Source organism: Alexandromys fortis, unplaced genomic scaffold (assembly GCF_014885135.2).
Source record: "Alexandromys fortis isolate MF-2015 unplaced genomic scaffold, M_Fortis_MF-2015_v1.1 scaffold_1, whole genome shotgun sequence".
Lineage (NCBI taxonomy): Eukaryota > Metazoa > Chordata > Mammalia > Rodentia > Cricetidae > Alexandromys > Alexandromys fortis.
Window position 1 is genome coordinate 13,014,914 of NW_026067927.1, and position 26,027 is coordinate 13,040,940.

Below are 26,027 nucleotides of genomic sequence, written 5' to 3' on the forward strand. Positions count from 1 at the left end.
TATTTATTATGTATACAATATTCTGTCTGTGTATATGCCTGCAGGCCAGAAGAGGGCGCCAGACCTCATTACAGATGGTTGTGAGCCACCATGTGGTTGCTGGGAATTGAACTCAGGACCTTTGGAAGAGCAGGCAATGCTCTTAACCACTGAGCCATCTCTCCAGCCCCCTAATACCTAGATTGTTAACTTCAGAAACTGACTTACATTCAGGATTAGCATGTTGCTGCATAGAGCCAGCAAGTGGCAGTGTCAGTTTTCACCACAACAGCAAGTTGAACTATATATATTAAACACAAATCCTCTGATGCAAGAGCTGCAGCTGTGCTTCTGTTAGTTTAAGAACAAATGAAGACAAACAACTAGTCCAGTTTTTTGTCTTTCCTTCTTTCTTTTTCTTCTTTCCTTTTCTTTTCTTTTCTTTTTTTGGTTTTTCGAGACAGGGTTTCTCTGTAGCTTTGGAGCCTGTCCTGGAACTAGCTCTTGTAGTCCAGGCTGGCCTCGAACAATGATCCACCTGTCTCTGCCTCCTGCATGTTGGGATTAAAAGTGTGTGCCACCACTGCCTGGCTACTAGTCCAGTTTTACAATACCATAATCTTAATTTAAAAGTTTAAAACATAACTACAATTATTTCTGCATGTTTAAGAATCATATTTTAATATATATCATTTGGTCCAAACCTAGATCACATACAGCATAACACGCAGAAATTTTTTCCCCTAACCCCCCTCCCCCAAGAGAGGGTTTCTCTGTATAGCCCTGGCTGTCCTAGAACTGGCCTCAAAATCATAAAAAAAAGCTTAAGAAAAATTACATCTCCAGAGCAGACACACAGAGGCCAGGTGGTAGGTGCACACCTTTTATCCTAGTACTTGGGAAGCAAAAGCAGGTGGATCTCTATAAAGGCCATGCTCTTCCTGGCAAATTTCTCTGCTTTACTGTCTGAGTTGCCCACCAATTCAAGTTTACTGAAAGCATATAGTCATCTTCCAAGACCCCTCACATATCACTGACTTATGGAAGCCTTGCCAAATCCTTCTAATGAAATCTGTCATCCATATCTCTATTGACTTTCTAATATGGATCTTTTATACACTGGTTATAGCAATCTGACTGCCTACATTATACAGGCCACTAGTTAGGTATTATGTATGACTAGAAGGTCCCAGAAGCTTACAGGTTACATATTATTTGTCTTTTTTGATCTTTGTGCTTAGGACTTTACATATAAATGTTTTTTTATTTTATTTTGTAAGTGTTTTTCCTGCATGTATGTATGTGCACCATGTGCAGTAACCATGAAATCAAATAAGGCATCGTATCTTCTGGGACTAGAGTCACAGGTTATGAACTGCCATATAGATGCTGGAAATCAAACTCTGATTTGCTAAAAGCACTTGTTTTTATCATTCCAGCCCTATGACTTGACATTTAATGACAGCTGTAACAGGAGACAGCTGATCCAGAATTACTTTCCTATGACAGATTAATATAGAATTAGAGAGAAAACTAAAATTATATATCCAGCTTTTCACTAGATGATAGTCACAGGTAACTATATATGGTGTTTCCAGTAACATATATGGTGCCTCATTCCTGTACCCCATTATTCGGGAAGCTGAGGGAGAAGGTTGTAATGATATTAATAAATAAAGCTTGCCTGAAGACAAGAATGCAAAACAGCCACACTAGTCGGCCATACAGGCCAGGCAGTGGTGGCACACACCTTTAATCCCAACAGCCATACTAGTTAGCCATAGAGGCCGGGCAGTGGTGGTGCCTTTAATCCCAGCACTAGAAAGGAATGTAACGCAGGAAGAGACAGGAACTCATCATTCTCTCTCAGTCTGAAGATTTTACAGAGGTTAAAAGTTCTCTAGTGGTTTGGCTGCTTTGCTTTTATGATCTTCAGGGCGAACCTGTGTTTTTACTATTTGTGCTACAGAAGGATCAACACGTAGTAAGCCTGAGCTGCACACTGAGTTCCAGTTCTGCAAATCCTCATCACCACCATTATACACATACATCTTTGGTGTTCAACCTCTAGTTACTACAAGGATCTGGTGGTACATGTTTGTAATCTTAGCACTTGGGATGATCAGAATTTTAAGGCCACCCTCCACTATAAAGTGAGTTCAAGATCAGCCTAACTCAAATACAAATGTGTGTGCACGGCACACACACACACACACACACACACACGCACACGTAGGGGAAATGGATGGTGGGGGTGTTGAGCCAACAAGACTTACCATCATCTAAAGTGATATCCTGTAGACCAATGGTTGCAAAGTTAGGTTCCTGATCTTCAGGTTCAGGTTTAATGCTCACAGCTGCCCCAGCAGGTGGAAATGAGGCTGGGTCACACAAACTGTGGCATACTAAGGATGAAAGTGCAGGAAGACCTCCTTGGCCTGTACTTTGTGCTTGAGTTGAGTGCTGTCCAGAATGCATTCTGGTAGCTGGAGATGGTGATGAGGCTGTTCCTGAGCTAGGAGATTGATAAGGCATAGACTGCAGCTGAGGGGATGATGGCCCAGAAAGCGGTGAACTAGCCAGGGGATGAGAGGCTGCTGGGGAAGCTGCTGTAGCAGATCCTGGATGTGAAGGACAGTATGTAATAGGTTGTAAATGAGAAGAAGGCTGACCTGTGACCTGGTCTGACACAGGAGAAGAAAGAGATCTTTGTCCTGTGTTTGAACAATGGAATCCCATTGACTGCAGATGAGGTGGGGTTTGCACAGAATGAGGTGAATGTGCTAAGAGATGTTCTGTTGCATCTGAATTTGAAGAATGAAATGGTGACAATGGTTGACAGCCAAGGTTTACTAAACTAGAAAGAGCTGCATCCTGCTGAAACAAAACTGGATCAAATTCTTGACTAGAGGCAGGATTCACAGGAAGACAAGTTGGTCCATTATACATATTAGTTTGTATAGACTGATAGGAAGACCCCATAGGAGATGTTGATGTAACTTGAAAAGGCTGGTGCATGACTGAAGATGGTATTATGTGCTGTTCTTTACCAGCACCCTCATCCCTACACTGCAACTGTGGCAAATGGGATGAGGTTATTAAAGATGCATATGCTGGCTGGATTGGACAAATCAAGCTTCTCGATGCTGACAATGCACTGTCATGTGTGTGCCCTGAATCTGAGGAAGGCCTCTGGGTCTGGGCAGAATGAGGCAAAGGTAAGGATGGAACTGAAGACAAATCAGTATCTTCTCTTTGTTCTTGCTTCATCAAAACTGAAAATAAATGATTAAAACAAATGTTATTATGCAGCTCATAAAATGATTATGGCATAACTTAATTCTATAATTATAGCTTATAACTATAACACATATGAGGATGAACTCAATGTCTTTAGAAAAGAAAACTGAGGTAAAATGTTTTATTTGTGTATATATATATATATGTACACTCATACATACACACAAACAAATATTTTTGGTTTAAAAACATACATTCATTCATTTAGTTTGTGTGAGTGCATATATATGCCAGAGCACATATGTGAAGACAGAGGACAGCTTGTTGGGAGTTAGCACTTTCCTTTTTATCATTTAGGTCCTGAGGATCAAACTTAGGTCATCAGGCTTAGCAGAAAAATGCCTTTACTCACTGAGCCAACTTGATAGTCATTTTATGGCATAACTTATTTTCTGTGTGATTATTTCAGGTCTGAGCTGCTGAGTGGCCGGGAAACAAACAAGTGGTCTCCTTATAGAAAAATCCAAATTCATTTTAGAAGAAAAGCTAAATGCTACAGAGAGCCATTACCTGAACAAGGGCTGTCCAAATACATCTGTGACACTCTTCCTTGAGTCCGTATACAGTATACATCCCTTTATTTCCATTCAGAAAATACAGTGTCAGCGACAATAGCTACAGTCCAGTGCTCTTCCATCCTGGGAGGATTATATGTTTACCGTGTCCTCCCAATTCATGAGGTAGTAATATGAAAGCAGCACAGCCTCTCCTGTCTGCTTTTGCCTTTTAGTTACTACCACTATTAGGTAGTAATCAGTACCTCTAATTTGTACACCCTACTTCTCTTTTTTTGTAATTACAGAGCATTCTTCGTCATTCAGGACAGAGATGAGTTTCATCACAACAATCCTTGATAACATCTGAGTGCAGCATCAGGAAGTTACACACCTAAGCATAGAGGTATGTGTTTAATCTCAGCACTCAGGAAGCAGAAGCAGAGACAGGCCAATCTCTTGAGGTCAAGACCAGCTTGATCTACACAGCTAATAACCAGGCCAGCCAGGGATAAAAACAAAACAAACAAACCAAAAAAAAAAAAAACAAACAAACAAACGACAAAAACATATCCTAAAAGTAATAAAACACGGACATTTAGGATCTATGCGTTCATGAGTATGGGAATCAGTCATCCTCTTCAGTCCATTCTATTTAGTTTCTTTGAGACACGGTCTCATTACATAGCCTAGGATGTAATTCATGATCTTCTTTCCTGTCTTACCTTCTGAGTATTAAGATTACATATATGTGTCATCATGGCTGGCTTTAACCTCTATCTTTTAAAATCTTATCCCTTGTCACCTTCCTCAGAAATTTGATATTCCTGTTTTGTTTTGAGAAAGGGTCTCACTAAATAGCACTGACTGCCCTGGAACTGTAGACCAGGCTGGCCTCAAATTCACAGAGATTCACACGCCTCTGCCAGGCAGAAAGTTGATATTCACCAATACTCCCATTCCTGAATATTTAAAACACGTTCACTGTTTGAGTTTTTTTTTTTTTAACTTTTGTGGGTTCCTGACATATAAATCTAACTCTTCAGTTATTAGTTAAAAAAACAAACAAACAAACCAACAAACAAAAAACCCCTTCTAGTCATTGACACAGAATGGCCTACCACTGCTATGTACACCAAGCATGCCTGAAATTCATCTTCCTGCCTCTGTCTCCAGTTGTACTTACTATATATAGTTTTTCTTATATTAGTTATAACCTCTTTTATTTTAGATAAAAAGGGGAAATGTAGTGGCATTTCAATTATGTTTTCATAAATGAAGAAAAGAAGAAATAATATGTTGGCATTAACATTAAACATTTTAATGCAAAATTCTTATGAAAGAAAACTCTAAACCATCACAATTTCTTGTACCTGGTGTGTAAGTGAAACGTTGAGACTGGCTTTTTTTCCTCTTGCCATTGCACAGATAAAAGTGCACCTGCACTGCAGCTGTAACTGCCGGGTTATGATAGGGAGGAACTTCAAGGACAATGTGAGCCTAAGGAACAAGGGAAGCAACACTGTGTTATACTCTTAACTAAAAATGAAATGCACCTGCCAAACTCAGAGCAACTCATGAGACTTAACCCTTAATATAAGGTCTCCCTGTCACAGAAAATTATGCACATCAACTAGTCATATAAATCATTTGGAGATTTATTTACACCAGTATCTTGCTGATAGACACAAAATCTTTAATCACTAAAGAAGAAATTGATTTTTACCTGCCCAATTAGTTGTAGCAAAAATAAGAGTTGTTAGGCATAGTGATGTACATCTGTAACCCCAGCCCTCAGAAGGTAGAGACAGATAGATAACAAATTCAAGGCCAGACTGAGTTACATTGTAAGACCTTTTAAAATAAATAGATAACATCTTATTACATACTACGTACTGAAATATGTGACTCTACTCAACATTAAGACATATATCTTAATAAAAGGCCCACTTCAGAATATGATCATGTTTAACATTCTTCAAGTTGTATTATACTTTTCTTTTTTAAATTTTAAATATATGAGTGCTTGCCTACAAGTATGTCTGTGCACATGCATATAGTACCCAAGGAGGTCAGAAGATTTTGGATCCTCTGGAAATGGAGTTATAGAAAGTTCTTAGCCAACACATGGGTACTGGGGACCAAACTCAGGTCCTCTACAAGTGCAAAAAGTGCCCTTAACTGCTGACCCATCTCTTCAGTCCTTGGGTTAGATTTCTTAGTATGAGATTTATACTCAAAACTTCTAACTGGAAAGTATATAAAACCTATATACAAAGTGAAAACGTTTATTCAAAACCAAATCTGATCATCTGTGTAACTGTTCCATGTCTTTAGGAAGCATTGTGGAAAATAATATATTGTAGTCTAGAAAAGATTGCCTCTATTCCAATCAAGATGCAAGGTCATAGTTTCTTTCAGTAAGGATTCTGGAAGGCTTAATGGTTTAATGAGTAGCTGTGGTGTTAGGAAGTATGTTCAAAGACAAATCACTAGGGGCTTGTCCCACGAAACCAAGTTGGTGTTTTTTAAGGAAAGTACAGCTGCTGGGCAGCAGTGACACATGTCTTTCATCCCAGCACTCAGGAGGCAGAGGCAGGCAGAACTCTGTGAGATCAAGGCCACCCTGGTCTACAGAGTGAGTTCCAGGACAGGCTCCAAAGCTACAGAGAAACCCTGTCTCAAAAAAACAAAAAAGAAGTACAGTCACTGTCCTAGTTAGTCCTAATATTGCTGAGATTACACACTATGACCAAACAATTTGGGGAGGAAAGGATTTATCTGGCTTATCCTTCCATATTACTGTCATCATTGAAAAAAGTCAGGACAGAAACTCAAACAGGACAGGAACCTGGAGTTAGGAGCTGATGCAGAGGCCATTGATGGGTACTGCTTACTGCTTGCTTTCCAGGGTTTGCTCAGCCTGCTTTCTTATAAAACCAAGGACATCAGCCCACATCAATTACTAACAAGAAAATGCCCTACCGGCTTGCCTACAGCCTGATTATATGGAAGCTTTTTCTCGACTGAAGTTCTCTCTTCTCCAGTAACTGAATACAAAACTAGCTACAACAGTCACTTTGGGGGGCTGGGAGGAACATGCTATTAGCCTTGAACTTGTGAACAGCCTCAGCCTTAACATCCCTCTTGGTCTGCTTCTTGAGTGCTGTATTTAAGGCTAGCATCACCATACCTGGCCTGCCTCTGCCTCTGTCTCCCACGTGCTGGGATTAAAGGCATGGGCCACTGCCACTAGGCTTGTTTATTTTCTTAAACTTTAATCTGAATACCTAAAAATTCTAACCTTTCTTTTTCTCAATAGTCTTTCCCATACCAAAAAGTTAAATTATTCAATTTTCTCCTGAGTTTCTTTAACATTTCTTTCCCCCTTTTTTTTTTGGGGGGGGGGGTAAGGTCTCACAATAAAGACCTGGCTAGCCTTCACCTCATAGACCTGTATCTAACCCTGCCTCCAAGTTCTGGGACTAAAGGCATATGTTACCATGCCTAGCCTTAAATGCTCTTCTTTTTTATAAAAAAAATTCTTTGAGATTCATTTTATTTTGTATGTATAACCTTTTGCCTGCATGTATATGTATATGTACTGTGTATATCTGAGGAGATCAGAAGAGAAGATTGGATCTCCTGGAATGGAGTTACAATGTGAGTATGTGAGTACTGGGATCTGAATGCAGGTCCTCTGCAAGAGGAACAAGTTCCCTTAACCACTGAGCCAATTCTTCAGCCCTGTTTAAATACTTCTTACTAATAAGTAATTAAGGTGACTTTCTTACCCCTTGACATTTTTCTCTGATTATTTTTCCTTCAGCCTCCCAATGAGGTCTTCCATCTATTGAAAGAAAAAAATTACAGTTAAGAGCAATGCAAGTTTGAAAACAGAAAATCTAATCTATGTAATATCACAAATTATTAGTAGAGAGAATATTTTTCCTCACAGACTTTCAATTAAAAAAAAAAAAAAGAGCCAGGAAGTGGTGCACACCTTTAATCCCAGCACCCATGAGGCAGAGGCAGGTGGATCTGAGTTTGAGATCAGCCTAGTCTAAGGAGCTAGTTCCAGCACAGCCAGGAACTAGAAAGAAAAACCCTGTCTCGGAAACAACAACAAAAAAAACAGAACAAAACAAACAACAACAAAGAACTTAAGGTCAGTCTGGGCTATATGAGACTTAGTCGCAAACAAAAACCAAAACCCTGATAAATAAACAAGGGTGGGGGATCTGCTTAAAAGGGGAAGCAAGAGGCCAGGCAGTAACCCTAAGTATCTGATATTATTCTTTTTTGTTGTTGTTCCTTTTTGTTTGTTTGCTTGTTTCTTGGACACAAGGTTTCGCTGTGTAGCACTATTATTTTTATAAGAATTTTTTTTAGGGGCTGGAGAGATGGCTCAGAGGTTCTTCCAGAGGTCCTGAGTTCAATCCCCAGCAACCACATGGTGGTTCACAACCATCTATAATGGGATCTGGTGCCCTCTTCTGGCAGAACACTGTAAACTTAATAAATAAATAAATAAACAAATAAATAAATAAAAAAAATCTTTAAAAAGGGGCAGCATCAATATGTGTGTGTATATATATATATATATGTTTTTTAAGCCAGGCAAACATCTTTGCACTTGGGAGGCAGAGTCAGGCAGATCTTTGAGTTCAAGGCCAGCCTGATCTACAGAGTGAGTTTCAGGACAGCCAGGGATACACAAAAACAAAATAATATAAAAGGTATTTTGACAATACTGGGCTAATGCCACCCCTTTAAACTATTAGAATATTCACAGAGTTGTCCAACCAACTACTAATTTCAGATCATTTTTATCATCCTTAGTCACTTCTAATGACTTCAAACAACTACGAAACACTACATCTACTTCCTACCTCTGTGAATTGCTTATTCTATATATTTTGTGATGGGTACTTTTAATAGCTTCAACACTTGGCCACATTATAACATGCATTAGTAGTATTTTATTTATTTATTTTTGTTTTTCGAGACAGAGTTTCTCTGTGTAGCTCTGGCTGTTCTGAACTCCCTCTTTTTTTTTTTTTTTTTTTTTCCCCCCGAGACAGGGTTTCTCTGTAGCTTTGGTGCCTGTCCTGGAACTAGCTCTTGTAGACCAGGCTGGCCTCGAACTCCCAGAGATCCGCCTACCTCTGCCTCCCGAGTGCTGGGATTAAAGGCCTGCGCCACCACTGCCCGGCCTGAACTCTCTCTCAGAGACCAGGCATGGCCTTGAATTCACAGAGATCTGACTACCTCTGCTTGATGGGAATAAAGGCGTGAGCCACCCCCACCTGGCTACCTCATTAATTTTTATGGCCAAATAATATTCCACTTATATATGATTAGGGTTTTTTCTTTTTATTTTTTTTTGGTCTTTTTTTTTTTTAATTTATTTATTTATTACGTACACAATGTTCTGTCTGCATGTATACCTGCCTGCCAGAAGAGGGCGCCAGATCTCATTACAGATGGTTGTGAGCCACCATGTGGTTGCTGGGAATTGAACTCAGGACCTCTGGAAGAGCAGCCAGTGCTCTTAACCTCTGAGCCATCTCTCCAGCCCTTTTTTTTTTTTTTTTTTTTTTTGGTTTTTCGAGACAGAATTTTTCTGGATAGCCCTGGCTGTTCTAGAATTAGCTCTGTAGACCAGGTTGGCCTTGAACTCACAGAGATCAGTCTGCCTATGCCTCCCAAGTGCTGGAATTAAAGGCTTGTGCACCATTATTGCCTGTATATGATTAATGTTAACTATCAACTTGATGCACTCTAGAATGGCTGGGCAGTCTCAGTGAGGGACTATCTAAATCAAGTTGGCCTGAGCTAAGCCTGTGAGATCAACTGTGGATGTTACTAGCTGCTTCAAGTTCCTGCCTTCTCACTAGAAGAGTTGGAACCGGAAATTATAAACCAGAAATCCCTTTGTCACCTAATTGTCAGGGTATTTTATCAAAGCAACAGAGATGAAACTAGGATAGTGGGACATAGTACATTGTTTTTAACTGTTGGTAAAGAACTGGTTGGTTCTTTCCATTTTGGAGTTATTATGAACAATTCTGCCATAAACATTTGTATTTCAGCTTTTGTGTGGGCATGTTCGCAGGTTTCCTGAGTGCATATCAAGGAGTAGAAATGCTGGATGAATTCTATTTTTAGTATGCCATTAAAGAGGAAAATTTAACATTTATATATAAATTTATTAACTGTAACTCCCCAATTAACTCAGTGCTTAATGACTATAGCCTAAGGAAATAATATTAATATCAATATAATATCTATACTTTCATTCTTTTATCACTTATAATGAAGTTAATTTGTATCTTATATTATTTACCTTGTCCTTTTTCAAGAAAAATGATTTTGGATTCTGGAAGAAAATTAGATCCAGTCACAATCATTTCATGGCCTCCATTGACAGAGCAACTGTTGATACTGTACTTCTCAATATGAGGGAGCTCTTGAGCAGATCGCTGAGCTGTTTTACAAGTTAAGAAAAGCAAAATATTATTTTAAAACATTTCACACATACAAGATGAGCTCAAAACACAAAATAAGCATTGGGATTAATTAATTTAAGCTATTAAAATTCAAGACAATGGTAATAATTCTTATTAAAGAGCAAGCATATTTAGAAACAGAGTTATACTGAATTGGTATAAAATTATTTCTTAAGACTACAACTGCAAAAAAACTGATAACGATAAATTAATGTCTTTTACTTCACATTGGCTTCCATACATTTACCTAGTATTTTACTTTTAACTTAGCTTCTTGAGTATGTGTCTTCCACAGAACTGTTAAAATTTACAAACCTAATTATAAAAAATCAAGTCCAAAACTATGCAACTAAACTATAAATAATTAAGAGAAGACAAGTATTTAAATAACTACTACAGGACAAACAACCCTTTCCTTATGAGAAATAGTCAATCATCATCATATTAGGCTTATATAGTAGATAATTTTAAAAATAAATAATACATAAATGAAACACATATTTTACAATTTAGTTTCTTTTTTTTTAAAAGATTTATTTATTATGTACACAGTGTTCAGCCTCCATGTATGCCTGCAGGCCAGAAGAGGGCACCAGATCTCATTACAGATGGTTGTGAGCCACCATGTGGTTGCTGGGAATTGAACTCAGAACCTCTGGAAGAGCAGTCAGTGCTTAACCTCTGAGCCATCTCTCCAGCCCCATACAATTTAATTTCTAAAAGCAGCTGTACTTCTGCAATGACTACATTTCTCTACCTACACAGGGTTTGAGGAATATAATCTGATATTCTAATTCATAGTGTTACTTAACTATAAAGTTTCATGAAGTATTTTTTTCTATCCTTACCGTCTACTTTCTGTTCTGAACAGAAGTTATATTTTTCTAATATATGTATATGCGTGTATATAATATTCATATATATATATATATAATAAGCATAATAGTTTTTCCCTTTCCTTTCCAAAATAAAATGCTGGGACTACTGAGTAGGCTCAGAGGTTAGGAGCACTTGTTGTGAGCTGAACGTTCTGACACACACCTTTAATCTCAGAACTCCAGGGACAGAAGCAGGTGGGATCTCTGTGAGTTCAAGGCTAGCCTGGTCTACACAGTAAGTTTTCAGGCCAGGCAAAGCTCATATCTCAAAAAAACAAAACAAAACAAAAAACCCACAAACAAACAAAAAAGAAAAAAGAACATAGGCTGCTCTTTCAGAAAACTGGAATTCAATTTATAACACCTACATGGATGGTGGTTCACAATCATTTGTAACTCCAGTTCCTGGGGATTTGACATCCTCTGTTGACCTATCCAGGCACAAGGCATACATGTGGTACACACACACATGCAAGCAAAGCATACAAATACAATAAAATAAACTTGTATGAATACATGAGATATCTGTGTCTGCTTTCACTATACATGTTTACACCATTCTCAATGATTCAGTTATACCAGCTAACCTTCTGAGACCTATAGGTCTGCCACGCTTGAAAACATGTCAAGTTTTAGGACATTTTCTCATATCTTATGTTTGTAAATTGGAGGTAAAATCACCCACTTTTTGAAATGGATGTCATAATAATTCGATAGTATTAAAAAAGCAAAAACAAACAAAACCCGTTAGCTTGTCATCTAGGTGCATGCCTTTAATCTAAGCACTGGAGGAAAAGGGAGGGAACTCTGAGTTTGAGACCAGCTTGATCTACAAAGGGATTTCTAGGCCAATTAGGTTAAATAGTGAGTGAGACCTTGCCTCCATCCAACCAACCAACATCGTTGATTCTTATTTAGTTGAGGAGTAAGCTTGCAAAACAGGATGCTATTATTATTATATTAAGGCTAACATTTACATAAAACAAAGATAATCATGTAACAACTAAAAGCATAAAGATCATAACTTCATGACAGGATTCTCAACTGTTTTAATTTATAGTTAGTGTGGTAGTTTGAATTTTAATTGGCCCCCAAAATCTCATAGGGAGTGGCAATTAGAGTTGTGGATTTGTTGGAGTGGGTATGGCCTTGTTGGAAAAAGTGTGTCACTAAGCAGATGGGCTTTGATGTTTCTTATGTTCAAGATACCATCCAGTGACACAATCCACTTCCTATTGCCTTCTGATCAAGATGTTGCCAGCACCATGTTTGCCTGAATGCCGCCATGTTCCCTGATAAGATGATAATGGACTAAACCTTTGAAACTGTAAGCAAGCCACAACAACTAAATGCTTTCTTTTTAAGAGATGTCGTGGTCATAGTGCCTCTTCACAGCAATGCAAATCCTAAGACTGTTAGACAAGGTAACACAAACCTATACTGACCCCAACACATAGGCTTGGGGTAGGAGTCAGGAAAAATGTAAATCGGAGACAAGAAAGGGAGGGAGGCAGAGGAGAAGGAAAAAGTTTCTCTATAGTCACATAGCTGACAAGAATCAAATTATAGTGAGAAGACATTTTCGAACATAAAGTTAGAACTCTTCTCACCTTGTTAGCTTATTTTCATGTCAGAAAAGCAAACCAGTAATTCAGAATCAATACTTTGTAGTTTTAATACATATCCCATTTTAATCAAAAATGCACAAAACTTACATCAAAATCTTAAAACATATTGCAAGCTCACTTACAGCACTCAACAGGAATAGACGCTATCTGCAGAGAAAGGACTTTTCCACTAGGCTGTGGGATGTGCACACGAAATACCAGTCGTACTCTAGTATTCTTTCTGCCAATATCAGTTTCTCCTTTTCGAAGTTCTATATCTGAATTTCGAAGTTTCAAAATACCTGCACAGTCAATACTAGAAAAAACACATTTCGTTATTTAAAAACTGTTCTGAACAACTCAACTGCATAAATATGTACTGCAATTTGCCAGGTCTTGTGCACCTATAATCCCAGCATTTGAGAGGGAGAGAAGCAGGAGGATCAGTAGTTACAGGTCAGCCTTAGCTACACAGTGAGCTCAAGACCAAAAGGGACTACAAGAGACTCTATCTCAAAGCCAAACAAAAATTTTCCAGAAAGAATTCTGTAACCCAAATCTGGTCAAAAACAAATATTTGAGGTGAGCATGATATACATGTTTATAATTCCAATACTTGGAAGACTGAGGCATAATGATTACCTTAAATTCAAGGCCAACTTGGACCTGCAATCAAAAACTAATGAACTGTAAAGATGGCTCAGTAGTTAAAAGGGTGTGCTGTTCAAGCAGAGGACCCGAGTTTGGTTCCTAGTACCCCAGCCAAGCAGTTCACAATGATTTGTAACACTAGTTCCAAAGGATCTGACACCATCTTCTGAACTTCTTGGGCACTGTATACAAATGGTGCACATATATACACTCAGCACACATACATATAAGAAAATAAATATACATAAGAAATTAAAAGGAAATAAAAAGTAAATAGTTGGTTGGAACATGGGTCAGCAGTTATGCGCACTTCTTACAGAAGACTCAGGTTTGATTCCCAGCTTCCACAAGGAAGCTCACAATAGTCCATAACACCAGTTTCAGAACACACACTGATACAAATATACATTGAGTGGGGTGGGATACCTTTAATCCCAGCACTCGGGAGGCAGCCGCAGGTGGATCTCTGTGAGTTCAAGACCAGCCTGGGCTACAAGAGGTAGTTCCAGGACAGGCTCCAAAGCTACAGAGAAACCCTGTCTCGAAAAACCAAAATAAATAAATAATATATACACATTGAGCAAACCACTCATACACATAAAATAAAATGGCTAAAAAAAAAAGGTGCCCCCCCCCCAAGACAGGTTTTCTCTGTATAATAGCCCTCTGTCCTTCCTTTATAGACCAGGTTGGCCTGCCTCTGGCTACTGAGTACTGGGATTAAATAAAGTCTTGTACCACCACGCCTGGTTTAAAAATAATTAAAAATAATTTGTTGACTAAATAAATAATTTAAAATATGTTTAATAAATAAATTAAAATTAAAATATTGGACTGGAGATATGGCTCAGCAATTAAGAGCACTAACTGTTCTTCCAGAGGACCCAGATCCAATTCCCAACAACCATATGGTGGCTCACAACCATCTGTAACTCTAACTACAGAGGATCTGAACCCCTCTTTTATCCTCCTCGGCACCAGGCATGCACATGGTGCATAGATATACATATAAGTAAACTATCCAAACATAAAATAATCATATCTCAAAAATGCTTAAATTTTGAAAAGTGATTTAAAAAAAAACCCAAATTATAAGAATCTTAAAAGTAAGAAATGCAATCCCACCAAAAAATCTATATAAGCTTACAAAAACTCATATTAAGCGATGAAAATATATATTAATTTGTTTGAAATGACCTCTTAGTTAATTTTGGTTTTTTTGAAATAAGGTCTCTCTCACTTTGTAGCCCAAATGACCTCAAACTCCAAAAATGTCCTGACTTAGACTTCTAAATGTTAGTATACGGTATATATTAACAAATTAACCTTTGTTTTCAGTCAAGGTGTAACACTGACATTCATGTCCACCCTATTTCTGAGACAGGAAGAAGTTAAGAGTAGGTGAGAAAATAGACAGTGGCAGCATGTATCTATTGTTCTGTACTTTCGTTGTTGTTTACTCCTCGGTTGTTTTTGAGACAGAAGCTCAGTGTGTAGCCTTGACTGGCCCGGAACTGGAAATATAGACGAGGCTGGCCTCAAACTCAAAGAGATCCATCTGTCTCTGTCTCTGCCTATTGAATGCTGAGACTTTTAAAAGCATGAGTTTGGTCCTTGTTCCTAGTTTTTGAGTCAGGGTCATATACAACTCTGGACAGTCTCTTACTCACTATGTACTCAAGGATCACTCTCAACTGTTCTTCCTGAATCTACATTCCAAATTCTGGGACTATAGGCGGAAGACACCAACTTTCTTTCTGGAAATATGAAACTTACTGCCCTCCTGAACAAACTTTCCAGAATTATATAATACTAGTAAACAATAAATATTTTATAGTTTACTAAAAACCAAAACCAAACAAATCATGTATTTTTCTAAGAACTGTTTCAAGAAAAGAAAACTGATTATTTTAAATTAAGGTTTTACACAGATTATTCTTAATTATGTATGTGGGGGGGGTAGGGATAGAGGGGCATGAGTGCAGGGGCTTGTGAAGGTTATGAGCATCAGATAGCCTGGAGCTAGAAATACAGGCAGTTGTTAGCTGCCTGATGTGGGTGTGAGAACCTAACTCTAGTCCTCTGAAAGAGTATGGGATTTTAACTGCTGAGTTAGCTTAATGCTCAATTTAACAAAGGTTTTAAGACGCAGAGACAGATGAATCTCTATGAGTTCGAGGCTACCATAATTAGTTTCAGGATAGCCAGAGTTACATAATGAGAAACAAGAAAGAAAGGAAAAAAGAAGGAAGAAAAACAAAAAGAAACACAAAAAACAAAAAAGATACCTGGCTGACATATTATTTTCGGGTAGGAGTGGAATTTCAAGAACTTTTGTGCTGGCAATTATTATCTCTTGACTTGCAGTAGCAACTGTCTTTCCAGTAATACGATGCACCTGGTAAAACGCATGAGGTCGTAAATATCGATCATCAGCTGTTCCAATAAACATCTGTAGATTTATTGGCTTTTCACTATAGCCCAGGAGCTAAATGAAAAGAAACACAAAAGTACATTTCATTATCCACACATTTTACAATAAGCTTAAAACAAGCCAATTATATTCATATCACATATTATTGTATATAAAAGTATTATTATAAAAAAGACAATAAAGTAATTCCAAATTTTCTTTTTAAAAATTTTCTTTTATGTACATGAGTGTTTTGCCTGCATGTATGCCTGTGCACTTGTGTGTGCCTGACGCCATCAGAAAACAAGAGAGCACAGGATTCCCTAAAATTGGAATTACAGAGAGCTGTTAGCCACCATGTGAGTGCTAGGAATCAAAACTGATATAAGTGCCAAGATATATGGCACCTGAGTAACAACGCCCAAGGTTGTCTTCTCACCTCCAAACAAATGTGTACACACAAACATACATAGAGACAAAAGACTAAGTGTAGTCACGTAATTTAAAAACAAGGATACATAACCGGACAGTGCTGGTGCACGCCTTTAATCCCAGCACTCGGGAGGCAAAGGCAGGCTGATCTCTGTGAGTTCAAGGCTGGCCTGGTCTACAAGAGTTAGTTCCAGGACAGGTTCCAAATTTATAGAGAAACCCTGTCTTGAAAAACAAGGATACATTTTTCTGTTTCAGAAAAATGAACTTAAGAGTTTTATACAGAATAAATATATATTCTGCCACTGAGCTATACCCCATAATCCCTGCAAAGGCTTTTTTAAAAAAATCAATCTGCAAGAATGTATTTTTCCCCTTGGTATTATTATAATATATTACATTATATTTTTCAGAACAAGGACTTGTTATACAGGATAAACTGGCTTGGACTTGCAATCTTTCACTAAGTCGCCCGTTCCCACCAACCTCTACATATACATGAACTGCCATGTATTTTTTTCCTTTAAAAAAGAGAGAAGCACTGGGTGGTGGTGGTGGTGCATGCCTTTAATCCAGAACTAAACAGTGAAACCCTGTCTTGAAAAACAAAGGGGGAGGGGGGTAGAGCTGGAGAGATGGCCTAGTGGTTAAAAGCACTGGTTGCTCTTCCAGAGGACTGGAGTCCAATTCCCAACACCCTCATGACAGCTCACAACTGTCTGTAACTACAGTTCCAGTGGATCTGATATCCTCACACATATATGCAGGTAAAACACCAATGCACATAAAATAAATAAATCTATTATTATTATTTTTTTTTTTTTCAAAACAGGGATTCTCTGTGTAAGAGCACTGGCTGTCCTGGAACTCGCTCTGTAGGCCAGGCTAGTCTCACAGAGATCCACCTGCCTTTGCCTGCCTTTGCCTTCCAAGTGCTAGGATTAAAGATTTGCGCCACCACTGCCTGGCAAATAAGATATTACAAAAAAAAAAAAAAAATCACAGACAAATGAGATGGTTCAGTGGGTAAAAGCACCTGCTGTAGCCTAACAGCTTAACATCCTGAGTTCCATCACCAGACCCACATAGTAGGAGAGAAGCGAAAGTTGTCCTCTGACCTCCACTTATGGGCCAGCTTGGACTACAGAGCGAGTTCCAGGACAGCTAGAGCTACACAGAGAAACCCTGTCTTGAAAAACCAAAAGAGAGAGAATGGAAAGAAACACAGACACCAGTTGGAAATCTGAAAACACTAAAATCAAAGTTCTGAAATTTTAAATTAGGGTAAAGGCAGGAACATAACAGAAACTATGAAAAAGTTATAAATACAATAACTCTTAGAAATCCTAAAGAGATATTTGTAATTGACTACATACAGCATAATAAAGAAAACAAGTCAGAAATTCTAAGCTTCAGTGCTTAAATGATGGCATTATAAACAAGTAAAGTATGACTCTACTACAGTAAAGTAGAAGGGATGATATGACAGAATCAAGGAAAAATAACTCCTTATGATATTTTTACTTTTTAATTTTTCTTTGTTTGTTTGTTGTTGAGACAGGATTTCTCTGTGTAGCCTTGGCTATCCTGGAACTCGATCTGTAGACCAGGCCAGCCTTGAACTCATAGAGATCCACCAGCCTCTGCCTCGAGTGCTAGGATTAAAGTGGTGTGCCACTACTGCCCAGCTCCTTATGATAGTTTTGTAAGACTCAGAGAGAGAATCCAGTGCCTTGGTGGTGGTGAGAAGATAATTTCTCTCTTCAAAGACCTTGCCATGCACCTGCCTCTCTATCTATGGCATTAATAACCTTTCTAATAAACTCCTTACTTACATCCAAGAGAGTTTGCATGAGCAGGACGTTTCAAATGAACATCACTGATTCCTACCCTACCCTATATGCTGTTGACCCCTCCCCCCCCATGCCAGACAATCTAGTTTGCTAATGTGTTTCCAGCTTAATGGTCAAGCTGAGGATGTCTGTTTCCTTCTGGTGTGTGGCAGAGTATGAGGCTAAACAGAAATCATGTAAATCTCTATCTATATATTAATCATATAATACAACATCCAAGAAGAAATGCAACTAACAAGAGAAAAAGGACATCAGAAACTATAAGGTACCTACTACTTACCAGTGAATACCAGCTAGCATACTGCCTATTGTGGGAACAGTAATTACCTAACACCAGATAACAAGCTACTCTATATTTATAAGCTCATGGAATCAGCTGAGTTCTTTCTGGTGCGTGTACTTTTGATGGTTGACAAGGTGGATCAGACAGAGGATAAGCTGGTTGTCAACAGATTATTATTTTCCCTTTTATAATATCTCAACCTCACTACCATATTGTCATGTTCTCACAGTGATCACATCAAACCAAGACTCCATGGCCCAAATCTATGCTCCAACCTGAAGATAAACTCAGGTTTGGACACAGAGTGGCCCAAGAACACTTTTAAGTATTACAAATCTATAGAAGAGCCTGAGGATCATCTCCACAGTCACTCCTGTTAGCTGCTATAACAGCTACATTCTCAAAAGACACCGAACCTATTTCTAGCTTCAGATATGCAGCATCCTTCATGTTCCTGCCCCCAGCAAGGTGTTAAAGGGTAAACTGAGGCTACAGTAGCATCTCCTGGGCCTCCTGAGCAGAGACCAGGACATTCCAATAGACCCTAAGAAGGCAAGTGGGTGTTTTGGTTGTGAGCCTTATCCTTTTAACAGCTGAGCCTTCTACCCAGTTCAGGCTTTTGCTTATTTTGTTTTGGAACAGGATCTTAGGTAGTTCACACTGAGACTTCAAACTCATGGAGCAACAGTTGGCTCTGAACTCAAGTGCTAGAACTACAATTATGCGTCACTATGACAAGCTTTCATACAGAGGTTCTGCCCACCCCCCGAGATAGGGTTTCTCTGTTTAACAGCTCTGGCTATCCCGAAACTCGCTTCTGTACACCAGGCTGGCCTCAAAGTCACAGAGATCTGCCTGTCTCTGCCTCCCAGTGCTGGAATTAAAGTCATGCACCACCCCTTCCCAGCTAAGACAGGAGTTCTTAACTGTCCTAATTCTTCGACCCTTTAATACAGTTTCTCGAGTTGTGGTTCATTCACAACTATAAAATCATTCCATTGCCATTTCATAACTGTAATTTGGATACTGTTATGAATCGTTATGCAAATATCTGTGCTTCTTGATGGTCTTTTTGGGGTTGCTATCCATAGATTGAGAACCACTTGGCTAAGAGATATATTCTTTTAACACAACCATAGCATTACTGCACAATTAACATAGGCCTTGATATTTAATAACAATAATACACAATATATGTGCTATGCTTTGAAAAAATAACAGTGAGGTAGGCTTTCCTTTTCCTGTTTGACAGTATGCACTAATAATATTTTAAGACCCAATATAGTAATTACAGCTGCATCAATGTCCTCTTCTGGTTTCCAGGGGCACTGCACACACACATAGTGCACAGACGTATGTGCAGCCAAAACACCCATACATACAAAATAATAAATTAAATAAAAAGAGAGACTAGTGGCTTTTAAATAACATATACACATCTTCAATCCTATTCCCCTAGCAAATCTGTATTTTAAAAAAATAAGATTTTAAGCCTGGCAGTAAGCCAGGCAGATCTCTGAGTTCAAGACCATCCTGGTCTACTAATGAAATTCTAAGACAACCAGGGCTACACGAGAAATCCTGTCTCAAAACAAAAACAAAACAAAAAAACCAACAAAACAAAACAAAAAAAAACAACAAAAATTCAACCCAGCATTTTGTTTTTACATTATAACTATATGCATGTTACATATGAGCCATATTTTAAATATGTACACACAACCTTTCTTCTTTTTTTATCTTTCTTTCTTTTCTTTTTTTTTTGGGGGGGGGAGTAGTTCGAGACAGGGTTTCTCTGTGTAGCTTTGGAGTCTGTCCAGGAACTCCCTCTGTAGACCAGGCAGGCCTTGAACTCACAGAGATCCACATGCCTGTCTCCTAAGTGCCGAGATTAAAAGGTGTGCACCACCACCACTTGGTCTTTTTCCATTTTTTGAGATTGGGTTTGACTCAGCAGTTCAGGCTGGTCTTGAATTTAAGGCAATCTTCCTTCCCAAGCTATTGAAACAATAAACACTAAGTACCTGGCCAAAATGATGTAGTTAAATCTTAAAAAGAAAACACAAATTTAAAGATATTCCTATCACATGACAAGTGGATCAGCACCATCTATCAAAGACTCTTTGGTCACATTAGATGACTCATATTCATACCAGCCTGGCAAAGATGTAAGCCACCTGTCCTTTTCACTTTGATAACATAAACTACTGCTGTGGGAAAGTAATCACACATATAAGATTTCAAAGGGAATATATATAAATATATTTCATAACACATACTTCACCAACATCTGCTTAAGTACATATAATACAGCATAAGAAAAACAGGACTGTTCCTCTGCATCTCAGGGATTTTAAAGAAGAATAAACTAGTTAGACTATCACCTTATCCCATCCCAGAAGGAACACATATGTTATACGCTATCAATAAATTACTACTGTTAACATGATTCTCTAAAATCTTTCATCTACTATCAGTACTCTTCTAGTCAGGCCACCCACTGTAGTGTGAAAGAAAGTAAGTCATTGTTTGTTATGTTTCTATATTGTTTCCATAGCAAAGGTCTGTGCCTGCTTAATTTAACTTAAGCTGGAAGGTTGAAGCCTGAAGGTCACTACAGGACACATTACAGCAGCTTTCACAACAGTTCCATTATCAGTCCTGCCAAATTACTCAGGGAGGGCCCTTGGATTTGACTATATCAGAAGCACTGTACTAGAAACATTGTAGAGATATTAAAAATACAAAATTAAAATTTCAAAATATCAATCAGTTAAAAGTAAAAATGTGACAAAACAAAAATAAATGTTAAAATGTACATATAACAATATCATATAAAAAATCATCACTAGAGTCAGGTATGGTAGCACATACCTGTTATCCTAGCACTTGGAACACAGGCAGGAGGATCAGTACTTCATGGCCATCCTTAATTACACACTGACTTTTAGGTCAACCTGAGCTACATAAGATCTTGTCTCAAAAAATTAAAACAAATCATCACTAGGCAATGGATCTTGACATATGATAAAATACAAAGTCTAAAAACAAAATTTTAAACCTTGTTTTTCAAACTACAGTAATTTCTAAAATAGTTCTGCCTCAGGCTAGGAACAGAATTTAGTCTTACAGTACTTGTACTGTATGAAGCCATGGGTTCTGCCCCTAGTACAGCAACAAAATAGAAAAGAAAAAGCTGACTTGCCAATGTTTATTCTATACTCTTTATTTTTACTTTTGAAACAGGGTCTCACTAAGCAGACCAGGTTAATCAAACTATATAAGTTTTTTTTTTTCTTTTACAAAAATCCCCATGGGTCAGCATCTTGATTTCATGTGTATGCATTTATGTATTGTAACATGAACTTACAGCAACGAGCTGTATTAAAAACCATTGGCACCGGTATAATTGCTAACTATAGTTCCACACAGTTTCCACATATTTTATATGCATTCTTGTATGTTTGTTTGTTTGTATGCATTTTTATCACAGATAGAGATTTAGGTAATTACTACACTGGTAAAGATATACACATATTCCATCATCACAAATACATTTTCTTGTGCTGCCCCTTTATATTAATCATTTCCTGCTAACTATTAATTTGTTCTGTCTCAAAAGTTTACTTAATTTGAGAAACTATATAAATAGAACCATATGGTATATAATGCTGTGAATTTTTCTTTTCAACCAACACCCTTCCACAGAGAACCATGACAGACCAAAATTATGATGGAGAACCACAAAAGTTGTTGCACATATCAACTATTTGTTCCTTCTAACAGACAGACGGAAGTACCCTATAAATATTCTAGAGGTTGTTTAACTACTAATCTACTTGAGTTGTTTCTAATTTGGGTTCATTAACTGCTATGAATATTGGTATTCAGGTTACTGAATATTTTCTGATTAGTTTTTCTTTTTGTTGTTTCTTTCCTTCTTTTTTTTTTTTTTCTTTAAGGTAGAGTCTCACTTTGTGGCTCATGTTGTCCTAGAACTCAGGATGCACTCACGATGAGTCCCAGGTTGACCTTGAATCCACAGTGATCCTCTAGAGCTAAGTATTCTGTGCTTTTGTTTTTGTTTTATTGAGACAGGGTCTCACTCTGTAGCCCTGGCTAGCCTTGAACTCTCTAGTCCTGACTGGCCTTGAACTCACAGAGATCCTTTTTTTGTGTGTTTACTTTTCGAGACAGGATTTCTCTGTGTAGCCCTGGTCGTCCTATAACTCACTCTGTAGACCAGGCTGGCCTCAACTCAGAGATTCGCCTGCCTCTGCCTCCCAAGCGCTGGCCACCACTGCCCAGCACAATATACTCTTTCTAAAATCAAAAAAACAGCAATTTGACCACCAACATCTTATTTCCTCCGATGAAAAAGTAAGGCAGGAAGGTTTCTTCTAGACTAACAAAGAACATTCAATGCAGAAGTATGGGCGTATCAACAAGCAGACGAAAGAGGCTCACCACATTTGCTTTTTCTTTTCGCTAAATCAATATATTCATTCACTCATTACTATGTGTACAGATCTATGAAGCAAAGCTCCAAAGTTTCATACCTTCACAACAGGGTGACCACCAGTAGAGGCTTTCACTGCCCCACGGCTACCTTCCGTTTCATAATGGGCTCGATGATGAGTTTTAGGTTGCACTTCTATTTTCAATTCACATTGTCCAAAGTGAGTTGGTAGAGGCCAGTCTAATGGAGGTAATGAAGATGTGCTATAAACAAAACACACACACAATTTCACCATATTATCATTGCTAAGCAGAGATCCAAAGCATCTCTTTGCCACTCCCAGTATTTTTTCCAGTGGTTTTTGCAGCACAGTATTCCAAAACCAACTTCACTTAGTAAGTTATAGTACCAACTATGGCATGTATTTAATAGAACATCCTTTTTAATTAATTTATTTATATTTTATTTATTGGGGTTTTTTTTTTTTTGAGACAGAGTTTCTCTGTGTAGTCCTGGCTGTCCTGAAACTCACTCTGTAGACCAGGCTGACCTCAAACTCCAGTCCAGGCTGAGATCTACCTGCCTCTGCCTCCCGAATGCTTGGACTAAAGTCTTGCATCACTACCGCCCCATGACTATCCTTTTTAATAAATAAATAATTATAAATAATTCTTTAACCTAAAGATTAAAATATAATGTTTTTACATTTAGTATTCCTTTTTTATTTTGAAAAAGGACAAACTCTATAGCGATTTGTAAATTCTCAACTCTGTATGTAACCATAAAAGCAACCAAAAAAACAGTAGTTCAGTTTCTTAAAGATATCCATTCTCTGTATATATATATCAGTAGCTCTGTAAGATTAAGTATCTTTTTTAATGTATGAGTCTTCTGCCTGCATGTATGTCTGTATGCCATGTGCATGTCTAATACCTGAATAGGCCAGAAGAGGGCGCTGTATCCCTTGGAGCTGAAGTTACAGAGGCTGTCAGTGGACAGGTGGGTGCTGGGAATCGAACCTAGATCTTATGCTTTTGTAGACTATTAGTTTAATTTGTGTTACATTTGCTTATGCTGTGGGATATTTGTTTAATAGTACAAAGATGTGCATTTATTTACCTTTGTAAAGTTAGGTTACTTTGTCTGCCTAAAATACTTGATTGGTCTAATAAAGAGCTGAACATCCAATAGCTAAGCAGGAGAGAGAAACAGCCAGGACTGGCAGGCAAAGAGAACAAACAGGAGAAACCTAGAAAGAAAAAGGGAGGAGGAGGATGCCAAGAGTCAGCCACCCAGCCAGCCACGGAGTAAAAAAGAAAAACAGAATAAAGAAAGGTAAAAAGCCCAGAGGCAAAACATAGTTAAAGAGAAACAGGATAATTTAAGTCAGGCTGGCTAGAAACAAGTAAAGCTAAGACCAGGCATTCATAAGTAAGAATAAGTCTCCATATAATTATCTGGGAGCTAGGTGGTGGGCCCTGAAGAGCTTAAAAAATAATAGCAGAAAAAAAAAAAAAAACCACATTCTTGAAAAGCAGTAGGTACTCCTAATAACTGGGCAATCTCTCTAGGTCCCAAGCCTAAGGACCTTTAAAATCTAAATTTTTCTATTTCTTTCAGTATATATCTCTCCACCCTTGTGTATAGATCTGCAGAAATCAATCTATTAGGCTTCTGGCCTCATCCACTTCCTATCATTTCACTCTTCTCTCTCTGAAAAACTGCTTATTATCTTAGGCATCCTCTGTATCTTGAAGAAAAATTTAGTTTCAGTGCATAACTGCCTAAAACAAAAACAAAACATCTGTAGTATATTTTAAAAGGTTAGTATTTCCTTGATTCATAAGAATTTAAACAGTATAATGACTGAAAGGTTAATTTATATATATTAATACTGAAAATGTTATAAGGGCTTGGGAGATTGTTCAACAGGAAGAGTGCTTGTCAGTCTTTGATGAGGGCTTAGTTTGAATCACCGGAACACACATATAAAACAGCACAGTGGCCCAAGCCTGTAATCCCAGAACTGGGAAGGCAAGACAGGAGGATCCCTGGGGCTATCTAGACAACCAGGTTAAATGAGATCTTATCTTTAAAAACTAAGTGGAGAGGCAAATAAGGAATGAAGAAGACATCCAATGTCAACCTCTGGCCTCCATGTGCACCTATATGCACACATGTACACATACACACGAAGAAAATGTTGAACTAGAAAATTACTTACATACCTACAGGTTAAACAGTAATAGACACAAAGCTCAGTTAGTAGAGTTCTTGCCTAGCATGCAAGAAACCCTGAGTTTGAATCCAATCTATATAAAACTAGATGTAATGATATATGCCAGGAGGCCGGGGCAGGGGAATCAGAACTTCTAGGTCATTGCCAGTTAATATAGTAAACTTGAAGCCAGTCTGAGTTATATAGGATCCAGTCTCAAAGAAAGAAAACAAGACCGTCAAAAGTTTTTTTAAAAAATTAAGTTAGAGGGAGGGGGAGAAGAGTGGGGGTGGGGGAGGGGGAGGGAAAAGGGAGGTGGGGAGGAGGCGGAAATTTTTAATAAAAAAAAAAAGAAGAAAAAAATTAAGTTAGGAAGGCCAAGCACAAAGCACGTACCTATAGTCCCAGCTACTCTGGGAGGCTAGAATAGGAGGACCGCACATTTTAGGTTGACATGGGTCAACACAGGCAATATAGCAAGACACTGTCTGAATAATATAAGCATTTAAAAGTAAGTAAATTGTGAGGAAAATGCTTGCCTTCAATAGGACAAAGCTAGAGAACTCAGTCAGTAAAATGCTTTCCAAACTACGCAAGAACCCACATAAAGGTGGAAGGAAAGAATCAACTCCAGAAAGTTGTCTCTGACCAACACACACAGGACATGACACACATCTCATTCACACACATCCTTCTCAAGTGTGCACACATACAACAGTAAAGTTGATTTTTTTGTTTTATTTTATTTTTAAAGCTTGGTGAGCTCTCAGGCCAATAAGCAACCTTGTCTCACAAAACAAGATGATGACTCTAGGGAACACCACCCATAGCTATCTTCTGGCCTCCACATGAACACACATACACACCTGCACACATACGTCTTCAAAATATGCAAATTCCCAGTTAATTTATTAGTAATATAATTCATACTATAACCTACCTGCACCA

The 26,027-nt window shown here is 38.1% G+C and overlaps 1 protein-coding gene across 2 annotated transcripts in view; it reads right to left on the bottom strand.

Annotated features, from left to right (window-relative positions):
- Nucleotides 1-26,027, bottom strand: part of Nfatc3 (nuclear factor of activated T cells 3) — a 63,129-nt gene that overhangs the window by 20,791 nt on the left and 16,311 nt on the right. For both annotated transcript variants that reach the window (XM_050143952.1, XM_050143951.1), the window contains exons 3-9: nt 22,962-23,124; nt 15,710-15,909; nt 12,914-13,086; nt 10,123-10,263; nt 7,568-7,623; nt 5,147-5,273; nt 2,256-3,254 (exon numbers count right to left, since the gene is read on the bottom strand). In XM_050143952.1, coding sequence (XP_049999909.1) covers nt 2,256-3,254; nt 5,147-5,273; nt 7,568-7,623; nt 10,123-10,263; nt 12,914-13,086; nt 15,710-15,909; nt 22,962-23,124 — 1,859 coding nt within the window. The remainder of the gene's footprint in view (nt 1-2,255; nt 3,255-5,146; nt 5,274-7,567; nt 7,624-10,122; nt 10,264-12,913; nt 13,087-15,709; nt 15,910-22,961; nt 23,125-26,027) is intronic.